Source organism: Hemiscyllium ocellatum, chromosome 6 (genome assembly GCF_020745735.1).
Source record: "Hemiscyllium ocellatum isolate sHemOce1 chromosome 6, sHemOce1.pat.X.cur, whole genome shotgun sequence".
NCBI classification, from domain to species: domain Eukaryota; kingdom Metazoa; phylum Chordata; class Chondrichthyes; order Orectolobiformes; family Hemiscylliidae; genus Hemiscyllium; species Hemiscyllium ocellatum.
Genome location: NC_083406.1, coordinates 60,560,536 through 60,588,001, shown reverse-complemented (window position 1 = coordinate 60,588,001; position 27,466 = coordinate 60,560,536). Strand labels below are relative to the sequence as shown.

Here is a 27,466-nt window from a genome sequence, read left to right as displayed (position 1 = left end):
AAAATTCTACCATTATGGTGTTACATAGCTTTATCTATAGTACATAAAAGTTTATAAACAGGAGATTGTTTAAACATTTGTTAAGTGCGAGCAGAGTTAGATCTCATGGAATTTAGGGAAAGCTTGCCATTTGGATACAGAACTGGCTCAAAGGTAGAAGACAGAGGGTGGTGGTGCAGGGTTGCTTTTCAGATTGGAGGCCTGTCACCAGTGGAGTGCCACAAGGATTGGTGCTGGGTCCACTACTTTTCATCACTTATATAAATGATTTTGATGTGGGTTTAAGAGATATAGTTAGTAAGTTTGCAGATGACACCAAAATTGGAGGTATAGCGGGCAGCGAAGATTACCTCAGATTACAACAGGATCTTGATCAGATGGGCCAATGGGCTGAAAAGTGGCAGATGGAGTTTAATTCAGATAAATGCGAGGTGCTGCATTTTGGGAAAACAAATCTTAGCAGGACTTATACACTTAATGGTAAGGTCCTAGGGTGTGTTGCTGAACAAAGAGACCTTGGAGTGCAGGTTCATAGCTCCTTGAAAGTGGAGTCGCAGGTAGATAGGATAGTGAAGAAGGTGTTTGTATGCTTTCCTTTATTGGTCAGAGTATTGAGTACAGGAATTGGGAGGTCATGTTGCAGCTGTAGAGGACATTGGTTAGGTCACTGATGGAATATTGCGTGCAATTCTGGTCTCCTTCCTATCGGAAAGATGTTGTGAAACTTGAAAGGGTTCAGAAAAGACTTAAGGATGTTGCCAGGGTTGGAGGACTTGAGCTATAAGGAGAGGTTGAATAGGCTAAGGCTGTTTTCCCTGGAGCATCAGAGGCTGAGGGGTGACCTTTTAGAGGTTTATAAAATCATGAGGGGCATGGGTAGGATAAACAGACCAAGTCTTTTCCCTGGGGTGGGGGAGTCCAGAACTAGAGGGCATAGGTTTAGGGTGAGACCCTATGGGGCAACATTTTCATGCAGAGAGTGGCACATGTATGGAATGAGCTGCCAGGTGAAGTGGTGAAGGCTAGTACAATTGTAACATTAAAAGGCATCTGGATGGATATATGAATAGGAAATGTTTGGAGGGATATGGGCCGGGTGCTGGCAGGTGGGAGTAGACTGGGTTTGGATATTTGGTTGGCATGGACTAGTTGGACCGAAGTGTCTGTTTCCGTGCTGTAAATCTCTATGACTGTATACTGGCTGCTACTCCTGATAGGATTCACAGTGTTTGTCTGTTCTGCTTGCATAATTAAGAAGAATTAGTCCTTTTATTCCTTAAGTTAGTAAATGTACCAGACCTATATGCTCTTTTTAGAAATTAAAATGTACTTAACAAAAGAACAAAGGATATTAAACTGATTACTGCAGTCAAGTCATGAGATTTGTTTACTATTTGCCGGTGTGAGTTTCACTCATGCATTCATGCAATTTGACGGAAATGCTGTTTTGATAGTAAGTTTAGCGGCCCCGTTTAATATGAATTAAATAAATATACACTAGTTGAGGAAACTGTTTGATGTTCTGCAATCTATTCAGGTCCTGACACATGGTTGGTAAGAGCTGATTAATATGATCTTTCCACAGTTTTAAGTGGGTCATGGAGATGCTATGGGGATGAGGGTGCGGTTTCTGAACAGGTTAGTAGTCTTTGATACTTATTCAGAGGATCTTTTGATGTAAATAGGTCTGATAGGGGTTGAAGGTGTGAAGAAGCAGTAATGGGTTTGGAAGGAATGTTTTTAAATTTAGTCTATCTTGCAATAGTAAAATGCAGTACAAAACCACAGTTTTATGAATGAATGAAAATGCATTATAGTAAGCAACAGGTTAGTAAAGGTTTATGGATGAATGAATGGGAATGTGGCATTAATGAATAAAGAGAGCTGAGCAGAGAGTTATTGAAGATATCGGATTTATCTTACACTAGCAATAAATAATCTTAGGGACTTATAAACATTTTGATCAAATATGGCTTATGAGAAAATGTTTAAAAGGACACTAGGGAGGATTTTTTTCAAAATATTTTAAGCAGTTATCCTGAATTAATCAGGAGTAAATATTTTCAATCAGGCAGGCATATTGGAGTACCATGACTCTCAAAAGGATGGATAGTTGACTGTTTACTATGTAAACTCATTTTATTAGAATATGTTTCCTTTAACCTGAGGGGCATTACAAATTCCCGTTCAAATTATCTGCACAAAATATCAAAGTTAAAACTATTTTAAAGTCTGACAAAAACAAAAAGGATCAGTTTGCCCAGTTTCATCAAACAGTATATTGACAGAAAAAATACAAAGTAAAATATCTATATTATTTAAGGTATTTCAATAGATAATGGCAGATGCTTTTTGAAAAAGATAGCCTTATTCCTTGTACAGGTACATGTAATCACCTGATCAATTACATTGGGTCTGGGCTATAATTTCAGAGGCAAACTCAGGACTGAAATCAAAACCATTTGGACATATTCATATTGATTAAACCATCATTTTACAATGTTCTTACAATTATTTTAAAAACATTCTTAAATGTTGCTATGATTGTCACTTTGGTCTTGGGACATCAAACAGATAGTTAACAAGTTAATTAGCAATCTGAACAGTATAAAAACAACTGAGTTGTAAAGAAAATAAAACACCTCATACTATTCGTTTCATAGGCATATCCCATAATGTCTCAGCCAAATTACTCTTCAATTGTAGATACAGCTGTTAGAAAGGTAACACAGCAATCAAGCTGTGCACACGATATATTCCACAAATACATGAAACTACTATACACTAACCATGTCTTCGGAGAATTCTCTGCTTTTCCCAGCACCCCAAATAATGACTGGATTTTGTGCATTCTTCTGAGTAATCAAAGGAGAGCAGCTTCAACTATGCAGCATTTCCTTGAACTAGACTGAAGGATCAGTCTAGTTCGTGTCCTGAAGTCCCGGAATGAGGTTTGAATCAACAATTATATGCAGGTTTTGTGACCTCTAACACATCCTGCAAAGACTTTCCATTTTTGTACATCCACGTTTTACCATTGATGAAAATAGATGCAACTCTGTTTTTGCCAAGCTACTCCTTCAAAAACTTGATTAACAGGAGTTCTCTTTCATGAAACCATGCTTACTCTGCCCTATTCCCTTCAGTCTAATTTCTGAGATATAGCCTCTTTAAATGATCAGTTCTACAATTTTCCCCATGACAGGTATCAACATTTGACTAGAGGGATAATATTTGCTACTTTACAGTCTGACTGCAAGAACCTAGTGAGTTTTAGAAAATTAACACCAACACACCTTTCACCCGATTAACTACATTTTTAAGACCCTCATATGAAGACTGTCTAGACTGAGTGACATGTCTACCCATTCTTACTCTCCAGAGGGTCAAGACTCAGTGACTCACTTTCTCCTTTTAAAAAAATCCTGTTGAAATCCATGCTCCGCTTTTATATTTTTATCTTTCCCTCATATTCTAATGTCGTTGCCCTAATTTACCCTTTAGTCATTCTCAGGCATGTTTATATTCTTAGAGAGAAAAAAATGTTTATATTCTAACCAGTCATCTGACCTGCCACTTACCCTTGAGAATTTGATGCATTTCCAAACTCTTCCAGCATACCATGGACGGTGGGTCCTTGAAAATTATTTTAGAATAGTAGGGAACATACAGATTCTCAGTATTCCAAAATATTCCCTTATATGTCTATCATTCATGTGTACTGATCCATCCCCTAGTCTAGTCCAGCTTGTTCAGTGAGCTCAGCTTTCATGTCGACGCAGTTGCTCTTCTTCAAATTTAAAATACTCGTCTTTGACCTAGAATACTCATTTTCAAATGCCATGTAAAATTCAATCATACTTGTTTGATACTACCTGAAGGTACCATTACTCGGAGATCACTCATTAATCCTGTCAAATTACATAAAACCAGAAGTAATATAAAGCAGCATTATCCTGATAATAATTCTATGAAATCCTCCTCCAGGTTACTGCTGCCAATTTGATTTTTCTATTTTATATGCAGATTCAAGTCATGATAATTATTGCTCATCACAAACATTTAATTTTTCTTCTTCTATTCTTCATCCTACATTTCTTTTCCTGTTAGGGGCCCAGTTTTCACTAGCGGGTCCCCCGCTATTCCTCACTGCACCCGAACAAATTCCACATTCTGATTTCCTAAACCAAGATCAACTCTCACTATTGCACAAATACCAACTTTCATTTACGGTAATATTGCTTCATTTTTACCTGGCTACCTATTCTTTTTGAAATTCAGAGACTCTGCGATATTCAGGCTTGAATCCTTGCATTCCAGCACCCACATGTAACTATTTTGTTATGGATTCTGTATGCATTCAAATACAGAACCTTTAGTCTTGCATTTGTGTTATCTTTGCAACATCTAACTTTGATTCCCGCAAGACGTCATCTTTTTATTTTTTGGTATTTTTGATCAGGGACTGAAACAGGAAAGCTATCAAAAAATCAGAGATGTTACAGCACAGGAAACCATTCAACTCATCATGCTTGTACCAGCGTGTTAAATGAGCTTAATTACCAAGGATCCATCTCCTGCTTTCTCGCCCCACTCCACCCTTGAATATTATATTTATCCATTTAAGGGCTTCAATTGGACCTGCCTCTGCTGCGCTTACAGATAGTGAATTCTATGGGCCTACCGACTGAGTGAAATTTTTACTCCTTACTTCACCATAGCTTCTTTTGCAGATCGCTTTAATCTGTCATGTTTGTGGTACATGGGAGCTCATGGATAACAACTGTGTATCCAGGGCAAACGTATCTGTATTTAGTGTTTGTGGCTCAAGGAGTTTTGGCTCAGAGTCATTCAGCTACAGACTCTGCTACAATCAGGGAAGAGAAAAGTTATCAGGATATTTTAATCCAAGATGGTTTAAAGATTGCTGACTTTTTAAAATCAAGTTACCTGATGTTATATGTGCTGTTTACACAGTTGTTTCTCAAATAATTGGTGGGATGTCTAGTTACAGACAAGCTAGAGCCAGGGGCTTGTGTACAAAAAGAGATGTGGCCAACAAGAATTTGCTGACTGGTCACTATTCTGCAAACAGTTATTGCTCATGAACACCTTCTGCCTGCCCACAACATGTGACTGTCTCTCAGGTAGCCTGTGTGTCTGAATGCTTGGGAAAAGCCTAATGCCCTCCCTGAAAGGGAAGGAGTTGTCCATTTTTGTGCAGTAAAACACACCTCAAACCTTAAGTAAGCTAGTTTATTTTCCTTTATCAGTTGGTGTAAACTGGTTTTTCACCAAATAAGTCAGAATTTTTATAAGCATGACCCAGCCACCCTGCGTCCACGCAAGGAAGTGAAAGGACTTGGAAAAAGATATCAAGAAGCAGCGTTCTGACAAGTGAAAAGGATCACCTTAGCGTACCCTACAGACTGCAACTATTAAAATCCCTCACCAGTTTTTACTTCCACTCATAATATCCATGTTTGGTTTTTATGGGTGGGATTTTGTTGTCAGAGATGATGGACCTCACACAAAGCTCACAAAGACAGAACAATCTCTGAACTGTATCTGAACAGTTTAAATTTGGCTCTTATTCAAGAGGATCTCAAGGCCTTGAACAAAAATGATATCAACAAACAGCAAGCAGTAATACATTCAAGCATTCCCATGGAAAATACACGAGGAAATTAAAAGCACAAATTTTCTTTACTTTTACATTTTCTGGAAGTATAATGATAGACTTTGATTGGATCAAAATGGAAATGAAATAGTACAAAATATAAAGATTTTAAAAGATACATATTTTTGAACTCTTTTCATCATAATGCCAGTTGAAGTGGTAGATGCAGTTACAGCTACAATATTTAAAAGACATATGGATAGGTACATGAATAGGAAAGGTTTAGAGGGATATGAGCCAAATTCAGGCAAGTGTGATTAGTTCAGTTTGGGAAACTTAGTAAGCATGGGCAAGTCAGACCAAAGAGTCTATTTCCATGCTGTATGATTCTGTGACTATGTCTCTATGCCTGGCTCACCTTTCAAGAGTGCATTCATTCACTAAAGATGAGAAAAACGTTCAACTGCATTCAACAACTACAAAGCAAAATCACATTCCAAAACACTACAATAAAAAAGTTCAATTTGAAATTTAACCAAGGATAGAGACAGCATGTTAAAGAATATTCAGATACTCAATGTGGAGCCATTAAGTCAGGATGGAGTGGAATCAAAGGAATAGTCAGAATATGTAAGATAACAGCATACAACGTCTTGGTGCTGAGAAGGAATAGCAAGGAAGCTTGGGATTGAATTGCTTAGCAAAATTATTAACAATCTGCTTTACTAGAGAAATTTACCAGAACTTTGAACAGAAATTAGTCACAACAGCAGGGAATTTATGGCCAGAGGCATCAATAATGGCTTCAGTTTGATTGATTTTGTCAACACAGGCTACTGAAGGTTAAAGAGAGCAGTGCCACATCAAAGGATGATATATATACACACATAGAAGATTTTCTTTTCCCAAGCTGTTAAGTTTACACATAGCATTATAAATAGAAAAGTAAATAAATAAAATTCAATAGGCTCTCACTTATGGCTTCTAAACTATTTTTAAAAATTCAGTTTGAAACATGGGGGAGAGCAGGGTGGTTATTTAATTCTTAAAAGGTATGTCAGGTGTGTTGAGAAATTAATATAGAGGTATTAACTCTAACCCACCTACTTCTACTAAAGGCAGGTCAGGCAAGGGGAGGTCCATGAATTCACACAGGGAGTGGGTGGGTTGTAGATTTTAATGATGATGATGCGGTTCCATTTAAAACAAACTTATTTACATTTAAATTTGGCTTGGTTTCCACAAGGTGAATACCATTATAGCACTGCCTGTGGGCCAGCTGTTTTACCCTCCTTGCCCAACAACTTACTCTGAAATCCCCCAAAATCCAATTAGCTGGCCCTACCATGAGCACTATCGCTTTCCTTATTTCTCCCCAATTTCACAAACATCTCATGGCTGGTGAAACATTAGTCTTTCCTGCCTCCAACCAACAGGTCATCTCTGCTCCTCAACCTGCCAGCTTGTTGATGACAGGTAAATTTCTGTTGGATGTGGAAGGATCCTTTGGGGCCTTGGATGGAGGTGAGGGGAGTAGTGTCGGCGCTAGCCTGTTACCAGCCCTTGACTGCTTCATGTCTAACTGCCACCATGACATTGACCTCCTGAATCTGTCCACCCCTCATCCACTCCAACCTCCCGACCTCAACGTGCAACCCTCCATTCCTTCTGCTCCAACATCAACCTCAACCTCACCATCAAACCAGCAGACAAGGGGGGTGTAGTGGTAGTTTGGCACACTAACCTCTACACCACTGAAGCCAGGCGCAAACTCAACCTTCTCCTAGTGCCCCCTCAACCACGACCTCGCCTCCTATCACTAAACCAATCATCTCCCAGACTACCCACAACCTCATCACCTCTGGGGACCTCCCATCCACAGCCTCCAACCTCAATGTCTGTGAGCCCAGCCAGCTCAATTCTACCTCTTACCAAGTTTCACAAACCTGACTTTCCTAGTCGACCCATTGTCTCAGCCTGCTCCTGTCCCACGGAACTCATCTCTGCATACCTTGACACTGTCCTGTCCCCCTTAGTCCAGGAACTCCCCACCTATGTTCGGGACACCATCCAAGCCCTTCCCCTCCTCCAATATTTTCATTTCCTCAGCCACCAATGGCTTATCTTCACTATAGACATCCAGTCCCTGTACACATCTATCCGCCACGACGAAGGACTCCAAAGCCCTCAGTTTCTTCCTCTCATGCCGTCCCAACCAATACCCTTCCGCTGACACCCTCAGCTGCCTGGCTGAACTGGTTCTCACCCTTAACTTTTCGTTCCAATTCTCCCACTTCCTTCAAACCAAAGGGCACCCGCATGGGACCCAGTTATGCCTGCCTCTTTGTCAGGTATGTGAAACTGTCCATCTTCTACAGTTACACCGGCACCACCCCTCACCTGTTCCTCCACTACATCGATGACTACGTCAGCGCTACCTCGTGCTCCCACGAAGAGATTGAACAGTTCATCAACTTCACTAACACCTTTCACCCCGACCTCCAATTCACCTGGACCATCTCGGACACCTCCCTCCCCTTCCTGGACCTCTCCACCTCCATCTCCAGCGACACACTAACCACAGACATCTAATACATGCCCACCGACTCCCAAAGCTACCTAGACTACAGCTCCTCCCTTGCCACCTTCCATAAAAATGAAATTCCTTATCCCCAAATCCTCCGCCTCTGCTGCATCTGTTCCCAGGAAGACCAATTCCATCTCAGAAAATCCCAGATATCCTCATTCTTCCAAGATTGCAGTTTTCCTTCCCACGTGATTGACGATGTCCTCCAGCTCATCTCCTCCACTTCCTGCATCTTCGCCCTTGAACCTCACTCCTCCCAATGGAACAAGGACAGTGTCCCCCTAGCCCTCACTTTCCACCCCATCAATCTCTGTACACATCACATCATCCTCTGCCACTTCTGCCATCGACAAATGGATCCCACCACCAAATACATTTTTCCCTCCCCACCCCATCAGCGTTCCAGAGAGACGATTCCATTACAATTCCCTCGTCCGATCCACGCGCGCTCCCCACCCCCCTCCCCGGGCAGCCCACACCTGGCACCTTCCCTTGCCACCACAGGAAATGCAAAACCTGCGCCCGCACCACTCCCCTCACCTCCATCCAAAACACCAAATCTGGGAGAAGGATCCTTTCACATCCGACAGAAATTTACCTGTACATCCACCAATGTCATTTATTGTATCCGTTGCACTCGATGTGGTCTCCTCTACGTTGGGGAGACAGGATGCCTACTTGCGGATTGTTTCAGAGAACATCTCTGGGACACCTGCACCAACCAATCCCACCATCCCGTGGCCGAACATTTCAACTCCCCCTCCCACTCCGCCAAGGACGTGCAGGTCCTGGGCCTCCTCCATCCTCAAACTCTTACCATCTGATACCTGGAGGAAGAATGCCTCATATAATCACTTTGGGACCCTGCAACCACATGTGATCAATGTGGATTTCAACAGTATCCTCATTTACTCTCACCCCACACCATCTCAGTCCCAAACCTCCATCTTGACACCGTCCTCCTTACCTGTTCATCACCTTTCCCACCTATCCGCTCCACCCTCCTATTTGACCTATCACCTGCATCTACCTATCGCATTCTCAGCTACCTTCCCCCAACCCCCCTCCTGTTTATCTCTCAGCCCGCCAGCCCACAAGTCTCATTCCTGATGAAGACATTATGCCTGAAACATCAATTCTTCGCTTCCTGCCGTGCTTTTCCAGCACCACACACTCTACTCTGATCTCCAGCATCTGAAGTCTTCACTCCTGCCAGTTTTCTTACCTAGTTGGTCTGGCTACCTGCCTGTTGAGTGTTGAGCAGGAAACTTGGAGGGAAATTTTAAAATATCCTGCTTTTAACTGCAGGATATTCAGAAAAACAACTTTCTGGGATTTCTATTCATAAGTACACATGCATCCCTTTCCTAGCCATGCAGAGCACAGTCACAAAAGCATCACTTCTAAATTAGAAAATAAAAAAGGGTTGACAATTAGGCAAACCACAAAACGTTCTGCAATTAGAAAACCAAGTGTCCTAGGTATTACTCTCTGTTCAGTCCAGTTTAGATGTTTGCCCTGCTAAAAAGTTCTTTGAAGTAGCAATCTCCTGTATTCCTTATAGATTTCCTTTGGTGATCTAGGCTCAGATTTTTATTGATTAAACTAATACTTAAAGCATAAAATTTAGATTATTCATGCATTTTGATCAAATATTCCAAATATTAATAATGCATCAAAAATTACCAAATGTAAATTTTTACCACCATCTGGAAGGTTTTGAGGCATCTTACCTCCCCATGTATTAGATGCTGGAGGCATTGTTGAGATAGATTGCATGGATGGCTGAAATGTTGGCTGGAGATCAAGCAAGTCATTTGGCACTTTGGAAGTGCTGTAGAGTAAAAATAAAAATACTTACTTTGGATGTACTTAATATAAATATTAACATGTTGAAAGTCAAACTTTTCTGATCTAAATGACTTAGCTGTACTTTGGGAAAAGTAGAATGCCACTAAAAAAAGATAATCCTTTTGACGGTTTAAGTGGAAGAGGGAGTAACTTCAGATTGAAAACATCTCCTTTGCTCCCCATGATAAACATTCCTATTACAAATCAAACTTGTCACCAAGCTTATTCGGCATATTGTCAACTTGCTTACAAACAAAGACGTGCATTTTCAAAAGGTGTCTTTCACGATCAGAGTTATCAAGAGTGTTTTACAACCAATGAACTACTGTTTCATGTGTAGTCAGTCAGTCATAATGAAGAAAAAAAAACAAAGAAATGGCAAGCTCCCACAAACTGCAATGCAATAGTAATCAAATAGCATGTTTGAGGGATAAACAGTCATTACAACTATTATGTTTCCTATTGTGTTCACACACAGCAGGTATGATTCCTTTCACTTGTATCATCAAATGGATTTCTATAAAAAGTGCAAGTGTAATTAGACTGAAACATTAGAGACATACCGAAAAATAATTTGTTATAATATTAGTGTCAACTTTCAGATGCTACACACACTATTAATGACCAACAGAAGTGCAATTATTCAAATTACATTCAGACATTTACCTAATCTCCAGGCTGAATAATCAACACTTAGGGGATTGTAGTATTTAAACATTTCAAGTATTGCCTTTTATCCAATTTCAATTAAAAATCTCTCCAAAAAATTGTTTTCCCAATATCCCATAACGCTTACTAGAACTGCATCTGCAAAAAAGACAGTACCAAGTCCAGTAGCGAAATTCAGAAGGCAGTAACTATGCTGATTCTAGTGCTGGTGTTGCAAATGCTGAGCCAATTGAAGTTGAAAAGTAAAGGAGAATAGGGTTCTGTATGTATGCTGGACTAAGAAACGTAAGTAAACATATTCAAAAGTCACATGCACAACACTACCAAATAGTAGTTAAAAATCTTATACCTGTTGGAAGAACCAGGTGTTGAGAAGAGGTCTACAGCTGCAGTTGTGCTGATACTTCCACCCGAAGTTGAACTGGGTGATGCGGCAGTTGTCGCAGAAGATGGATACGATTTTTTTGCAAGTTCCCTCAAACGCTGTTCCTGTTACATAGGAACAATTCTAACTATTTAACAGATATTTGAAAAAAGTTTTAACTAGTCACAAGCAAAACCAGAAATGCTCAAATTAGCATTTAAAAGATTTACTGGAGAATTAATTGGAGGATCCATTTTCATCAGCTAATGAACACATAGGGAAAGGGGAGAATATGTTTTAAAAAATGTTACTTTGCAAAGTGCAAAAGTAAAAACTGCAGGACTCAAGATATTCAATAGGACAATGGACGATTAGTTAGAAAGGAAGCTTGTGAGGCCAAGGGGATAAAGCAGGAGACTAGCACTACATAATGATGCTCAGATGAACAGCCAGTGCTGGCACGATGGCCTGAATGGCCTCCTTCTGCACCATGCTGGTAAAAACAATGACTGCAGATGCTGGAAACCATATTCTGGATCAGTGGTGCTGGAAGAGCACAGCAGTTCAGGCAGCATTCAAAGTGCAGCAAAATCGACGTTTCGGGCAAAAGTCCTTCATCAGGAATAAAGGCAGTGAGCCTGAAGTGTGGAGAGATAGGCTAGAGGAGGGTGGGGGTGGGGAGAAAGTAGCATAGAGGACAATGGGTGAGTGGGGGAGGGGATGAAGGTGATAGGTCAGGGAGGAGAGAGTGGAGTGGATAGGTGGAAAAGGAGCTAGGCAGGTCGGACAAGTCCGGACAAGTCATGGGGACAGTGCTGAGCTGGAAGTTTGGAACTAGAGTGAGGTGGGGGAAGGGGAAATGAGGAAACTGGTGAAGTCCACATTGCCCACTGATCCTTCTGCACCATAACAATTCTGTGCTTCTGTGATTGCGAATTTAAAAGGAAGGGTGACTGGCTTGGAAGAGTGAATCACTTACATTGGGATACTTTTATGTGCAAGGGAAGGAAGCTATACAGTTTAATAGGAATGGGATCATGGAGTAGAAATGGATTTCATGGGAAAGATACACTTTCAGAAAACATCATAAAAGATGGGAGTAAAGCAAGCAAAAGATATAGGTTTAGGAGTGTGGAAAACAAATATCAGTATTTGGAATTGACTAAGTTCCCTCAATGGAGATGCAAGGTAGTTTATCAAATATCTCAACATTTCTTACAAGTGCACAAGTTATAGGGGATGCCTTGAATTTTGCATTTGTTCTGGGAAGCAAAATGGGGAAGATGAAGGAAGAAAAGTAAGAGCAACAGATTACCTTGAGTGCTTTCAACCGGGCCTGTTCTTCCTCCAAAGCAGCTTGTTTTTCTCTTTCATCTACTCGGCTGAGTGACATGCCTGTGTTAGAAAGTGATGAGACTGCATTTGAAAGGGTGGTAGCTCTGGGGAAGGAAAAAAAAGAAACAAGACATTAAACCTGAGTTTCAAAAGAACTAGATATTATTTTACAGATCAGTGACAAGTCCCAGGATTTAACTCCCTTGCACGCCTTCTGAAATGAAACTTAGAAATTCTATTCTCAGGTAACTCTCTCGGATCTACTTTTTAAGAAACTGGTTTTAGCTTCACAAAACTATAAAAATAATAGCAAACACAGACGAATGATTAAAAAAATTGTACAAGAGATCATTTGTCAATCTTATCACGGTCTTCCTACCACTCCGAAAAAGGAATTAATAAAGTAGGCATAATACTTGTAAAGCCTACAAGGAAATTAATAATAGGTACACACAAGGTGGAACATGCAGCTGGTAGCCCATTTGTCACACTTTGCACAATTATAATTCACTCCTCACCTTTCAATATTCCTCTAGACCTCTCTTTAAAGGCAACACGGTTGTTGTTGCTATGGCAGGTTACAGTGAGCACAGAAGATGCCCTTTAGCCCATTGGGTCTGCACTTCCTTCAGTGAATCACATCCTTCCACTATCACCTGATGAAGGGATGTTGCTCCGAAAGCTAGTGTGCTTCCAATTAAACCTGTTGGACTATAACTTGGTTGTGTGATTTTTAAACTTTGTACACCCCAGTCCAACACCGGCATCTCCAAATCATGGAGAGGGTTCAGAAGAGATTTACCAGGATGTTGCCAGGAATGAAGAGTTTGAGATATAAAAACAGGCTGGAAAGGCTGGGACTGTTTTGACTGGAGCATAGGAGGTCGAGGGGTGATCTTATTAAGGTTTATAAAAATCATGAGGGGCATAGATAATGTGAATGACATGGGGCTTTTTCCAAGCATGGGGGTAGTTCAAAACCAAGGGCATATTTTTAAGGTGAGAAGAGAAAGATTTTTTTTTAAAAATTGAGTAGCAACTGTCTTTATTTAAAACACAAAGTGGTTTTGAGTGAAATAAACAGCCAGAAGTAGTAGTGGCTGCAGTTACAATGTTTACAAGACATTTAGATAAGTACATGAACAGGAAAGGTTGGAAGGGATATGGGCCAAGTGCAGGCTGGTTGGAACTAGTTTAGTCTGGGAACATGGTCAGCATGGACTGGTTGGAACGCAAGATCTATTTCCATGCTGTATGACTCTCTGACACTAAGCTTGGAAACAAAGCTTGCAGTAAGAACCAAAGAAATAGCTTCAGGTTTCTTGATGTTTAATTGGATAAAAGAAAGTTTCGTTCATCCTTCACTAAATGCCGGATAACCAAGTCTGACAAATTAGCTATGATGGAGGATTTGACACCAGTAAATGAACTAAGGATCATCACGTTAGCTGATATATATGAAAATTAGTGTTTTTTTCTTAGGCCACCAAAAGACAGCAAGTAAATACGATATTAGATGCAGGCAAAGATAAATCCTTAGTTACACTAGGAAAAATGGGAAAATAAGCTAAGTAACAATGCAACCAGGCAAGTTCAGTTCTACCCAGCTAGATTATAACAGAGACACTGGAAGACTGAGTGCTCAACCAAATTAAAGGATGTAGCCCGGCCAAGAAGAGTAAGGAAGAATAGCTTGCCTTTGTCACAGTCAAATATAAATATATTTTAGGAATTTTGCAAGAGCAAAGGCAGAAATCTGATTGGAGGATTTCAACAAAGAATTGAGTGAAAGATGGGCACTGGCCAATTTTAACAAACCAGTGTTAAGGATATGTCACTGATTGGATGTGGATACATCAGCATTAACCTATCAAACAAGACTACTTGCATGTCAAACGGCATAAACAGCAAGCGATAGACAGACTAAGCAATCTCATAAAAAATGGATTGGATGTAATTTCTGCAGTCCTTCCACATTCAGTTGTGAATGTTGGTGGACAACTAAACAACTCACTGTAGGAGGCGGCTCCACAAATATCCCATCCACAATGATGGACGAGTCCAACATATCAGTGCAAAAGCCAACTCTGATGCAGTTGCAACAATCTTCAGTCAGAACTGCCTGGTGGTTCACCAATCCTGGGCTCCGCCAGTGATCCCCAGCATCACAGATACCAGTCTCCAGCCAATTTGATTCACTCCACATGATATCAAGAAACGGCTGGAGACATTGGATACTGCAAAAGCAATGGATCCAGATAACAATCCAACAATAGTACTGGAGATATGTGCTCCAGAACTTGCCTCACCCCTAGCCAAGCTCTTCCAGGACATTTACAAGACTGGCATCTACATGACAATGGGGAATAATTGCCCAGGTATGTCCTGTACACAAAAAGCAGGGCAATTACCAACCAGTCTATTCTCCATCATCTCCATCGAGTGATGGAAAAGGTCATCAACGATGCTATCAAGCAGCACCTCCTCAGCAACAACCTACTCAGTGATGCCCAGTTTGGGTTTCGCCAGGGTCACTCAGCTCTTGATCTCATTACAGCCTTGGTTCAAACACGGACAAAAGAGCTGATTCCAGAGATGAGGTGAGTGTGACAGCCCTTGACGTCAAGTCCACATTTGACTGAATATGACATCGAGGAGCCCTGGCAAAATTGGAATCATTGGGGATCGGGGGCAAACATTCTGCTGATTAGTCATACCAGGCACAAAGGAAGATGATTGTGGTTGTGGAGGGTTAGTCATCTCAAATCCAGGACATCTCTGCAGGAGTCCCTCAGGGTAGTGTCCTAGGCCCAACAATCTTCAGCTGCTTCATGAATGATCTTCCCTCTGTTAGAAGGTCAGAAGTGGGAATGCTCGCCAATGAATGTACAGTGTTCAGCACCATTCGCGAATCCTCAGATATTGAAGCAACCCGTACTCAAATGCATCAAGATCTGTACAATATCCAGGCTTGGGTAGACAAGTGACAAGTAACATTTGCGCCACACAAATGCCAGACAATGAACATGACCAATAAGAGACACTAAACACTGCCCTTTGACATTCAATAGTATTACCAGCACTGAATCCCCCACTGAATCGTTGGGGTTACTACTGACCAGAAACTCAACTGGACTCACCACATAAACACAGTAGCTAAAAGAGCAGGTCAGGGGCTAGGAATACTGCGGCGAGTAAATCACCTCCTGACACCCCAAAGTCTATCTACCACCTACAAGGCACAAGTCAAGAGTGTGATGGAATACTCCCCACTTGCTTGGATGGGTGCAGTTCCAACAACACAAGTAGTTTGACAACATCCAGGACAAAGCAATCTACTTGATTGGCACCACATCCACAAACATGCAATCCCTCCACCACCCGCACTCAGTAGCAGCAGTGTGTACTATCTACAAGATGCTCTGCAGAAATTCACCAAAGATCCTTAGACAGGACCTTCCAAACACATGACCACTTCCATCTAGAAGAACAAGGGCAGCAGGTACTTGAACACCACCACCACCACCACTTGCCAGCTCCCCTTCAAGCCATTCACCACCCTGACTTGGAAATATTTCGCAATCCCTTCACAGTCATTGGGTCAGAAATCTGAAATTCTCTCCCTCCCGGCATTGCGGGTTAACCCACAGTTAGTGGGCTGCAGCAATTCAAGGAGGCAGCTCACTACCACCTTCTCAAGGGCAAATAGGGATAGGTTATCAATGCTGGCCAGGCAGCGACGTCCAAGTCCCACAAATGAATAAAGCAAACCTCAGAAACTGTAGTCTGCCAGACCATGGAATATAACCACATGGGCACGACTGGAACATTGCAGTCTCACAAAGCCAAACACCAACCCCACCACTGTGGTTTATAGGGTCATTAAACAGCAGGCGTTCATTTAGCCCACTTCTCCAAAAAGCATCACACTCAAGATCCTCTTTTAGTGCTTTATCTCCCTACTCCTACATATTGTTCCTTTTCAAGTTTAGCTTTCTTTGCATCTCTAGTTAATTCTTGTCATATGGAACAACTATTTCTTCAGATTATTATTAATTTTAGGATGCTTGCAGCAGGAATAAAAAGATTGACCTGAAAATGCATTTTGTCTGGGTGCTCAGAATGCAGCCCGTTATTTTTGTTACAGAAAAAGTGGACCTGGATTACTTTTGCCCCTAAGTCTTCAAATTCAGGGTACACACTTTCTTCCTTCCCACTTAATTTGCAATGATAGGATTTTCTGTTAGAAATCAAGTAAAGCTGTTATGAAAATGAATTGAAGGCTTCAATACAAGAAGAGCATGCTAATGATACAAAATGGAATATAGGAACTGTATTAATCACTCATTCATGCTATATTGAGAGAGATAACGTAAGGACAAAGCAAAGAGGAGTGAACAAATTAACTGCAAGGCAGAATATTGTAAAATTAAGGCCATCTGAAAGTTCTGTAGATGTTAGACTTGTAAAACATTACTAAGTTTAATTGATGGATTCATTTCAAAAACCCAATTCTGACAGAAACACCATTCAATTCTTGTGAATTTAGAATGGAACTTTAAATGGCTCCATAAGACAAAGCAGAAGTAGGACATTCAACTCAAACGTACTCCACCATTCAATGAGATCATGGTTCATCCTCAACTCCACCTTCTGCCTTATTCGCTTTACTGAGTAAAAATCAGCTTGTCTCAGACTTGGATATACTTAACAACCCAGCCACTAAAGCCTGCTGCAGGAAAGAATTCCACAGATTCATTACCTTCCAAAAGGGCAAGCTGCACCTCATCTCCATTTCAAGAGAAGGGTCCCTTTCTGCTATTCAACTATGGTTCCTAAACGGGCATCCTTCGGGTAGAAATGATAGATCTTGCTTTCCTGATACACAATGGCATTACCTTCCATATCCAGTGGAATACAACTCAAAAAAATCATGCAAATTTAAAATCAATGCAACATTACCTGCTAGCAGCTGTCGAAGAGTCTTTAACTTTCTTGCCTTCCAATGAAGCCAGATGCTGTTCCAATGCATCAAGAAGGCTACTTGGTGCCTATGATATTAAAGCAAATGTCAGCTATATAAATCGCTCAGTGAACTATGTTCTTAAATAGATGCAGATCTTCAAGGTCTTTGACAGAGTCACTGATGCAGCCTGATACAATTTTTCTCAATGTCGAAGTATCCAAAAGAATTACTACTTCAAAGGATTACATTTTGAAGCTCTGTGAAATGAAAATAAAACAAAGCTATTCCAAAACATTGTTAATACCTACATTGTTAAAAGGACATTCCAATTTTTCATATGGGAATGGTTTCTCAAGATTTTAATTGCACTGATAATTCTATCAAAACTACTACAGTTCTACTGCTGATTGTATCAAATTTTTAAATTCACTTAAGGAAGCAATATGTCACCTAACCTTCGTTTACCATTGAAAAAGATAACAAAACAAATACAAATGCTTTAAGCTAACCTTTGTTCAAACTTCCTCGACTCCAAAGACATAGATATGAAATAATAAAGGCAAGAGGTCATTTGTGGGACGAGCTTTCGGTTGCCCCAAGAGTAGAACAAAGCTTATATGTAGAATAGAGCATGAGAGAAGATGTATCACAATAATTTGGGGTGATTTTAATCTACACGGAAATTGGGAGAATCGGTGCAGATAAGGTAACCTGAAAAATGTGGTGGCTGTTCTCAGAAAAAGTGTTGATGGTACTATCTTCTCAAGCCAGCCAGTGAGGTCATCCTGGATTTTGTTATGAGCATTTAAACAGGATTAGTCAATATTTTCTAATCAAACTTTCAGAGATGTTTTTACACACCTCTATTGCAGGTGGGACTTGAGTCTGGGCCTCTTGGGTCTGAGGTAGGGACATTATCACTGCACTGCAAATGCCCTGAAGGATTAACGAATAATCTCAAAAAAGGTGAAGCAGCAACAGTGTCAGACAACATGGAAACAGACCCTTCAGTCCATGCCGAATGTAATCCCAAACGAAACTAGCCCCACCTGCCTGATTTTAGCCCATTTCCCTTTAAACCTTTCCTATTCATATACTTATCCAAATGTCTTTTAAACTTTCTAACTGCACCACATCCACCACTTCCACATGTGAACCACCCTGTGCAAAAACTTGGCCTTCATGCCTTTAAATCTCTCTCATCTCACCTTAAAGATGTGCCCTATTGTCTTGAAATCCCTCACCCTAGGCAAAAACAATTACCATTAACCCTATCTATTCTACACCCCTCATTATTTTATAAGCTTCTATAAAGTCACCTCTCAACTTTCCCAACTCCAATGAAAAAAATTCCAGCCTATCCAGCCTTTACAACTCAAACCTTCCATACACAGCAACATCCCGGTAAATCTCTTCTGAACCCTCTCCAGCTTAATATTATGCTTCCTAGAACTGGACACAGTACTCCCAAAGAGGTTTCACCACTGTCCTCGACATGACTTCCCAACCTCTATATTCAAATGACTGAGCAATTTAAGCAAGCACAATAATGCTTTTTGAACCATCCTGTCTATATGTAACACAAAGTTCAAAATATATATACTTGAACCCCTAGGTTCTACAACACAATCCAAGTCCCGATCATTAATTGTACAAGACCTACCCCTGTTTGTTGTACCAAAATTCAATATCTCGTATTCATCCCAACTGAACTTCATCTGCCATTTTTCAGCCCATTGATCCATTTGATCAAGATCCCTTTTTAATCTTAGAAAACATTCACTGTCTACTATGCTACCAATTTTGGTGTCTTTCACAAACATACAACGTCTCCCATATTCTCATCCAAATCATTTATGTAAATGACAAACAAAAGATGACCCAAAAATGATCGCTATGGAATACTGCTAGTAACAGTCTGAAAAACATCCTTCCATCACTGACTCCTACCATTAAGCCAATTATGTATCCAAGTGGCAAGCTCACTGTAAATCCCACTTGACCTAACTTTACCAATTAGTCTACCATGCAGAACCTTGTCAGAGGCTTTACTAAAGTCCAAGCAAACCACATCTGCTGCTCTGCTCTTAATCTTTCTGGTAACTTCCTCAAAACTCAATCAAATTTGAGACACATGATTTCCTTGCATAAAATCATGTTGACTATACCTAAACAAGTTTTGCCTCTCCAAATGTCCATAAATCCGATAAAAATCACCTCCAACTATTGATCCACAACCAAAGTCAGACTCATCAAGTCTTAGAGTTCCCTGGTTTCCCTTTACAACTTTTCTTAAACAAAAGGTACAACATTAGGCACAGTCATCAGGCACCTCACTCATAATTATAGATGATGCAGTCATCAAAACACAACAGAATTTCATGTTCAATTAGAAAGAGAAAAGTATGACTCCATGACTAATATTTTAAACTTAAATAAAAGTTAAGTATGGGGATATGAAGGCAGAACTAGCTAACATGAACTGGGAAGGTAGGACCAGAGTTGCTGTGACAGGCTTTAGGAAGGTATTTAATAAGGCTCATCAAAGGTTAGAAAGCAAGGCTCTTTAAGAGGGATATAACTTCCTTGACTAAATAAGATAGTTAAGCATAATACTACTTTGAAAGAAACACTAAAATCTGCAAAGATTAAAAGGTAGACAGATTTTAAGAACCAAAGAACATACAGTAACGTACATGAAGTATAGAAACAGTATGAGAGAAAAACTAGTTTGTAATATAACAAACAGGTAATATGAGTTTTTAAAAAAACTTTTAACAAGAAAAATCTAACTAAAGCTTGTCTTGGTCCTCCGGGGAATCATTAACAAGAAAACAAGAAATGGCAGAAATTTTGAATAGATACTTTGCATCTGCCTGCAAAGTAGAAGATTTATAAAACTTCTTAAAGACAACTGAAAAATCAAGAGGAGATGGGGAGGAATGAACTTAAAACCATCACTATCATTAGGGGAAAAATAAAATGCTATTGTACCCGAAGACAAGTATGACCCCAAGGCTTGATGGCCTGCCTCCTGGGGCCTTAAAGGAAATGACAGCATAGATAATGGGTTTGGTTATAATCTTCTGAAGTTCCTTTGACTTTAAAAAGGTCCCAGTACATTGATAAATAGCAAATTAACATCTTTATTCAATAGAGGAGGAAGGCAAAAAACAATAATCTAGGCCAATTAGCTTAACATCCAAAGAAACAGACCTTTTGGTCATCCTATATCCAGTGACAAAAAAATCCAACCTATCCGTCAGCGTATCGTTGAAGTATATATGTTAAAACACAAAGTCAAGATATAATTTGTTTATAATGCAACATAAAGCAAACAGTTTCCGACAAAACCCAAGCTTTAAAAAATGACTACCAGGATACTTTTATAGCAGGATACTTTTTTAAAAAAAGCACAATTTGATCAGGTTTGATGAAGGAAATTTATGTTTAGCCCATCTGTTAGAGCTGTTCGATGAAGTAAGATTCACAGTAAACAGATGGAACCAATATATGCTGTATGCACTTGACTTTTCAAAATGCATTTCATAAGGTGTCACATGAAAAGCTGCCATTCAAGATAAGATTTTGGGATAAAAAATTTCAACGAATCTTGGATTGGTTAGGTGGAATTCTATTTCCCAGGGGGCAGTGGAGGTTGGGTCCTTAAATTTATTCCAAACAGAGTCAGATAGATTTTTGATGGTCAAGCGATTCAAAAATTCTAGGATGAAACAAGAAAGCAAAGACGAGTCAACAACCAGATCAGTCTTAACCTTATTTAACAGTAGAGCTGACTTGAAGGGTCAAATAGTCTACTCCTGCTTGCAAAGGCCATTTTTTTTTACATTATCACTATCTTATAGGAAAAAAATACTACAAAACTGAAGAGCAACAAGTATCCTGGACTTCATGACCTGAATATATATTTTACTTTACACCAAAGTGTGTAATGAAATTCTTTCATTTTGAACAACAAATGAATATCTGCTTTAACAATGTACTGCTTGTGTACCAGAATAGTAACTTGCCAAATTTGATTAAGACAGTTAAAATGGCTTTATCACCAAAAATAACTATTCTAAAATCATAACATGAATCCAGACCCACATACAATCTGGTTTTAAATGAATGAAAGTGACTTGTAAAGATATACAAAGCCTTTTTTTAAAAAAAAGTTACGTTAGGGGTCAATTCTCTGGCAAATTTACTAACTTCTGAACAATTTTATTTAACACTGTTCTGCATCCAAAATATCCAGTTTTTTTTTGGAGCTTCCTCAAAGGTCTGCAAATGAGTGCCATTAGCAGAAACACTTCAGAGACTAATTCAGTCTGGGGCAGAGTTTGTTTTTTTTAAACTAGCATTTTTTTTAAAACTAGCATAAAGGACCGTAGCAATTTCAGGTGCACAGAGAACAACATGTACTTGAAACTTTGCCAACATTTATGCCAGCTGTGCTAATTTTGGCAGAATTATGCTGAAGAACTCCAGGCCACAAGTTTATTTTCATAATCTGAATTGTAGGATATATTTTGAATTCTGTGACAACTATTATGAATCACAAGTCTGTGTATTAAGGTCAGTTGGTACAACAACTCTTCAAAATCTTGCTTTTGAGTCTCTGTTATGAAGTCATCCTTGATCAGGGGACTGCCTAAAAACAAATGGATCACAACATGCTACTCTGCTCAAACTAACTAAAATAATTAATAATAAAGTACTTCTAAAAGAGATGCCTACCTGAGAAAGGTCTGGTATGTCTCCCCTGTCGATTCCAACTTGCTGTGTTTAACAAAGAATACCATAGTTATAACAAATAATATTGACCAAATCTTGTAGCTTTAAAAGAGGCTTGCAGTTCAATAGAAGCTTACTTCTGCAACTTTGAGGAATTCAGAGATCCTGGTCATTCTAGTAAGGAACTTTTTGTATATGTCAAGAGCCTCCTTGCACTGGTTTTTCTTCATATCAAAGTATTTTTCTAGTAAAAAAAATTAACAAATCAACTGCGTGTTAAACAAAAAGTTAACCTTCTATTGGCAGACTATGTATGCGAGTGTCTACCAACTACACTTTCAGATTCAAGTTTCAGTATTAGTCAGAACTGGAGTCCATCACCGACTGTTGGTCTACCTTTAATCAGGTCCCCAGAAGGAACAACCTGCCACTGAGAAAAGCACTACCCCGAACAAGCATCAATTGGCATTTCTTTCCTTTTTAATAATGCAACACTACTTCTGGTCAGCTAAAGTTTCAGCAGTACTCATTTATGAATAAAGATTACATAGAATAAAAACAGATTAAAATATTTTTAGAATTCACCAGCAAATGTGGTTGGGTTAGATTTGTCCTGCCTTTAATATATAGGATATACTTGGGTAACTTTCTACATTGTTGGGTAGATGCTCTTGTAACTGTATTCAAAGAGCTTAACTAGGAGAGCAGCAAGCTCCAGAGCACAAGTCTTTAGTACTATTGCTGGAATGTTGTCAGGGCCCATAGCCTCTGCAATATCCAGTGCCTTCAATCTTTTACGTAGCCACTCCGGAAATACGGGCGCCATGGAGGGAACAAAATATGAACTTCGCCCTCACTTTGTCTCAATTATTTCTTTTGATAATTTCTAATTAAAATGACATTGAATTGTGGTAGCTCATACACATCGTACTAGATTTTCATAAATGAAAGGGACTATAAATTGCTATTCTGTTTATGTTGTATGGAGTGAATTGAATTGGTTGAAGAATGGTATCTGTAATGCTGGGAACCACTGGAGAGGCCAAGATGGATCATCCACTTCGTGCTTCTCACTGAAGATTGCCTGCAAATACTTCAGCCTCATCTTTTACACTGATGTGTTGGGTTGTTCAATCAGTGAGAATAGGGATATTTGTGGAGTCTCCTCTTCCAATGAGTTGTTGAATTGTCCACTACCCTTCCTGACTGGTGCGGTAGGTCTGCAAAGTGGAGATCTGATTTTCTGGTTGTGGATCATAAGGCTGTCTATCACTTGCTGCTTATACTGCTTGGCATGCAAGTAGTCCTATTTGGTAGCTTCACCAGACTGACACCTCATTTTGGATACGTCTGGTACTGCTCCCCGTGTGCCGTCCTGCATTCTTCATTGAAATATGGTCGATCCCCTGGCTTGACAGGAATGGCTGAGTGGGGAATATGCCAGACCATAAGTTTGCAGGTTGTGCTGGAGTACAATTGTGCAGCTGCTGATGGCCCATGGTGCACAGATGATTTGCTAGATCTATTCAAAGTCTATCTCATTAAGCATGGTGATAGTCAAAGCATGTGGTCATTCCTGATCAGGAATGAAGAGCTTATGCTCAAAACATCCATTGCCCTGCTCCTCAGTTACTGCCTGACTGGCTATGCTTTTCCAGTATCACACTCTTTGACTCTGATCTTCAGCATCTGCAGTCCTCACTTTCTCCTAGCATGGTGACAGTGCCACACAACAGGATAGAGGTTATTCTTAATGTGGAGACAAAGTCTTGCCTTCACAAGGACTTTGAGGTGGGCCCTCTTGCCAATAATGTCATGGACAGATAGATCTGTAGCCTGCAGATTGGTAGGGATAAGGTCAATTTTTCTTCCCTTCTTGTTGGTTCCCTGCCCATCAGCTACCAACCCAGTCTAGCAGCTACATCCTTTAAGACCTGATCAGCTCAATGAATAGTGCTGTTGCTTAGCCACTTTTGGCAGTGGATGTTGAAATCCCCCAGCCAGCACACATTTTGCACCCTTGCCACCCTCAGTGCTTCCTCCAAGTATTGTTCAAGATAGAGGAATAGTGCTTCATCACTGGAGGTGGTGCATGGTCATCAGTAGGATTCTGTGTCCATGTTTAACCTAATGCTAAGAGACTTCCTAGTGTCCCTGTCAATATTGAAGACTCCCAGGCAATTCCATTCTAAGTATATACCACTGCGATGCAAACTGTTAGGTCTGCCCTGCCAGTAGGACAGAACATATCCAGGATAGTGATAGTGGTATCTGGGACATGGTCTGTAAGGTATGATTCTATGATTATGACTATGCCAGGCTGTTGCTTGACTAGTCTGTGAAACAGTTCGGTGAAAGTGAAGATTGCAGATATAGGAGATCAGAGCAGAGAGCACGGTGCTGAAAAAGCACAGCAGGTCAGGCAGCATCAAGGAGCAGGAGAATCGACGTTTCAGGAATAAGCCCCTTGATGAAAGCCTCATGTCCGAAACGTTGATTCTCATGTTCCCTCGGATGCTGCCTGACCTGCTGTACTTTTCCAGTACTAGACTCTCGACTGTGAAACAGTTCTCCCAATTTTGGTGCCGGCCCCCAGATGTCAGTGAAGAGGATTTTGCAGCCCTGAACAACAGGGCTGTTTCTGCTCTTGCCTTTTTCAGTACCTAAGTTGATGCCAGGTGGTGCACCTAGTTTCATTTCTTGGTTGAAACTTCGTAGCAATTGATACAACTGAATGGCCATTTCAGAAGACAACGGAGAGTCAATGAATTGCTGTGTGCCTGGAATCACATGTAAACCAGACAGACAGGTGAGGATGGCAGATTTGCGTCTCTGAAGAACATTAGTGAACCAGGTGGGTTTTTCCGACAATCAACAATTATTTCACAGTCATCAGTAGATTTTCTATACTAAATTTTGGAAAAAATTTAAATCCTGTGGTAGGATTCAAACTTGCGTCCCCAAAACATTTGAGTTGCTGGATTAACACTTCAGCAGTAATACCTAGTCATTGCCTCTCCTCATGACTTCAACCCAATTTGACACTATTTAGAAATAGATTATGGAGGTTTGATTTATCACGCACAAACTGATTTAATAGGCAAGTGAAAATTATTCAAATATATGCATGTTAAGGTATCTGCAATATAAACTGCCTAGTGATTATTGTTCTATTTCAGCTACACGAATGGAAATGCTGGCCAAATTACAGCAAGTGAGAATTGTGATAAACTGTAAACTTTTTTTTAATTGTTCAAATCACTGAGCTAAAATATTTATCCCTATAAAGAATTCAGATACAATTTAAGTTCAATGAAAATTCCATCATAACATAGCAACCTTTTTTTTAGTGTTAATGAATGCATAAACAGCTATTTTTTAAAAAATTTAAAAGGAGCAGTGAAGATCAAATTCATGCCATGATGTAGAGTTCCCAAAGTGGTCGTGTCTTTGCTTCAGGTGGCAAAGGCAGGACAGTCTCCAGGTCAGCCATGCTTGATACGGAGTGACATCAAGCAATCTAAAAAACTCTGGAGGCAGATTTGCAACTTGTTTGGGGAAAAACCAGCTACGGAAATGGACTTTAGTGTGTTCACTGCCTCATGTGCCATAAGGCATTGAGGAGAACAAAAGGAAGCTGGGATGTAGAGTTTTCAAGTAGCTACCCAGAACAGTGGTAGCTTCCCCTGAACATTACCTTGAGTAGCACAGCAGGGATAAAGAATTACATTTAAAAACAACCACTCTGTCAGTGTTTTGATTAGCAACACGACTCCTGATGATTGACTGGGTTGTCGAATGGAACCTGCATTCTCTCCCATTTCCCTTTCAAACTGAAAAACCTTGCAGGAAAAGCTCCACACCCACTTTTGTGAATCTCAAATGCTGTGTGCAATTAAGTGATTTAATAGATTTCATCAGGTATTCAATATTTGTAATAAAATACTAACAACAAAAATTGATTTGCAATCAGCTCTAAAGCTGCAGTGTGTCCAGCTAGAAACTAAACCTGATTATGTGTCACATGCACTGCTGATAAAACATCATGCTTGCTAGCTTAGGAACAAAAGGAGATAAACCAAGGCTTGATACAAAGTTTCAAAAATTATACCACTTGTAGAATTTTCTTACATATTGATCTTTATGCTAGCTCATTGAAAAAGGCTACAAACATTATGGCAACAAAATACTCCAATACTTGTCTTTCAACTTCCAAAAGTACCTCTAAAACAATTAGGCATAGAATTAGCACGTGGGAGACAATTAGGCCCACAGGACATGAAACTCATTGCCAATGTGAACTTTGAGAAGAAAAGAATGTGCTGAATCATAGAAATACCACAACAAAGTGCTTTGAAAAAGCAAACAAATGCTGTGGACGTTAGAAAACAAAGCCATTCAGAATTGCTGCCTGTTTCTTTTTCTTGCCAAAAATGGCTTCATTGCACTCTTGAAGGCACGAGATTCACTGGGAAACATTTTGTCCACACACAGTAGTTAAAAACAATCCTCAACACCTGGACCATGATTGCCAGATGACTAATTGAGCTTGGAGAGCGGTGTGGAAATCAGTCCAGTTCAAACATATCTCCTCTGACAAACACTCGACAGTACTTAATAGAGGCACAAGGATCTTGGCTGTTGGCTGAAGAGCCACATTTCACCACTTTTTGGAAAGGCCCACCGCTCAGATGTTTAACTGAACAGTGACTGGACTTCCTCAAGATCAAAGACATTGGGGGCAGAAATCTAATCTATCAAAAGCTCTTTTGCATAGAGGCACCACTGGAGAGGTGGTAGTTGCTGCCTGCAATAACACTCAGGTATCATTGTTGAAACTCAGGCCATGGCAGAATACCACTAGGAGAGGGGTTGTGGGGTACTGTTGAGGTGCAGGCGGTTGACAAGTGGAGCTGGAGAGGAGAGAGCCTCAGCAGGGCTGAGGGTCGATTCCCTGATGCCAAGTGCTTAAAACAGGCACAGAGTGTCTGAACAAGAGAACACCCCTCCCCCACCGTTGTTATAGCAAAACATTTGTAATGTGAAATCTTGATGTATCATTTTTTTCAACTCATAACTAGGAGATTGAAACTCTTTAAAAAGTGAATCTCTCATTTATAAAGGTAAGAACATTGGTGATGCCCTTATCCAATTCCATCACATACGTAAGTGGCTACGGTAATGACAACCAGAATCTGGTGGGTCAAGAGAAAAGAAAACATATTTGCCACAGAAATTCCCAGGGTTTGGCCTGTTCCTGTAACCACAGGACAAATATGGCTGTACCGGTTAGGTCAATAGTAAACCCCAAGATGTCGATGATGGGGAATTCAA

At 40.1% G+C, this 27,466-nt stretch overlaps 1 protein-coding gene across 12 annotated transcripts in view; it reads right to left on the bottom strand.

The window, feature by feature from the left end:
* picalma (phosphatidylinositol binding clathrin assembly protein a) overlaps nt 1-27,466 on the bottom strand; it is a 143,164-nt gene that overhangs the window by 51,147 nt on the left and 64,551 nt on the right. For all 12 annotated transcript variants that reach the window (XM_060825977.1, XM_060825973.1, XM_060825974.1 and 9 more), the window contains exons 7-12: nt 22,270-22,376; nt 22,136-22,177; nt 17,389-17,477; nt 12,407-12,530; nt 11,077-11,216; nt 9,941-10,041 (exon numbers count right to left, since the gene is read on the bottom strand). In XM_060825977.1, coding sequence (XP_060681960.1) covers nt 9,941-10,041; nt 11,077-11,216; nt 12,407-12,530; nt 17,389-17,477; nt 22,136-22,177; nt 22,270-22,376 — 603 coding nt within the window. The remainder of the gene's footprint in view (nt 1-9,940; nt 10,042-11,076; nt 11,217-12,406; nt 12,531-17,388; nt 17,478-22,135; nt 22,178-22,269; nt 22,377-27,466) is intronic.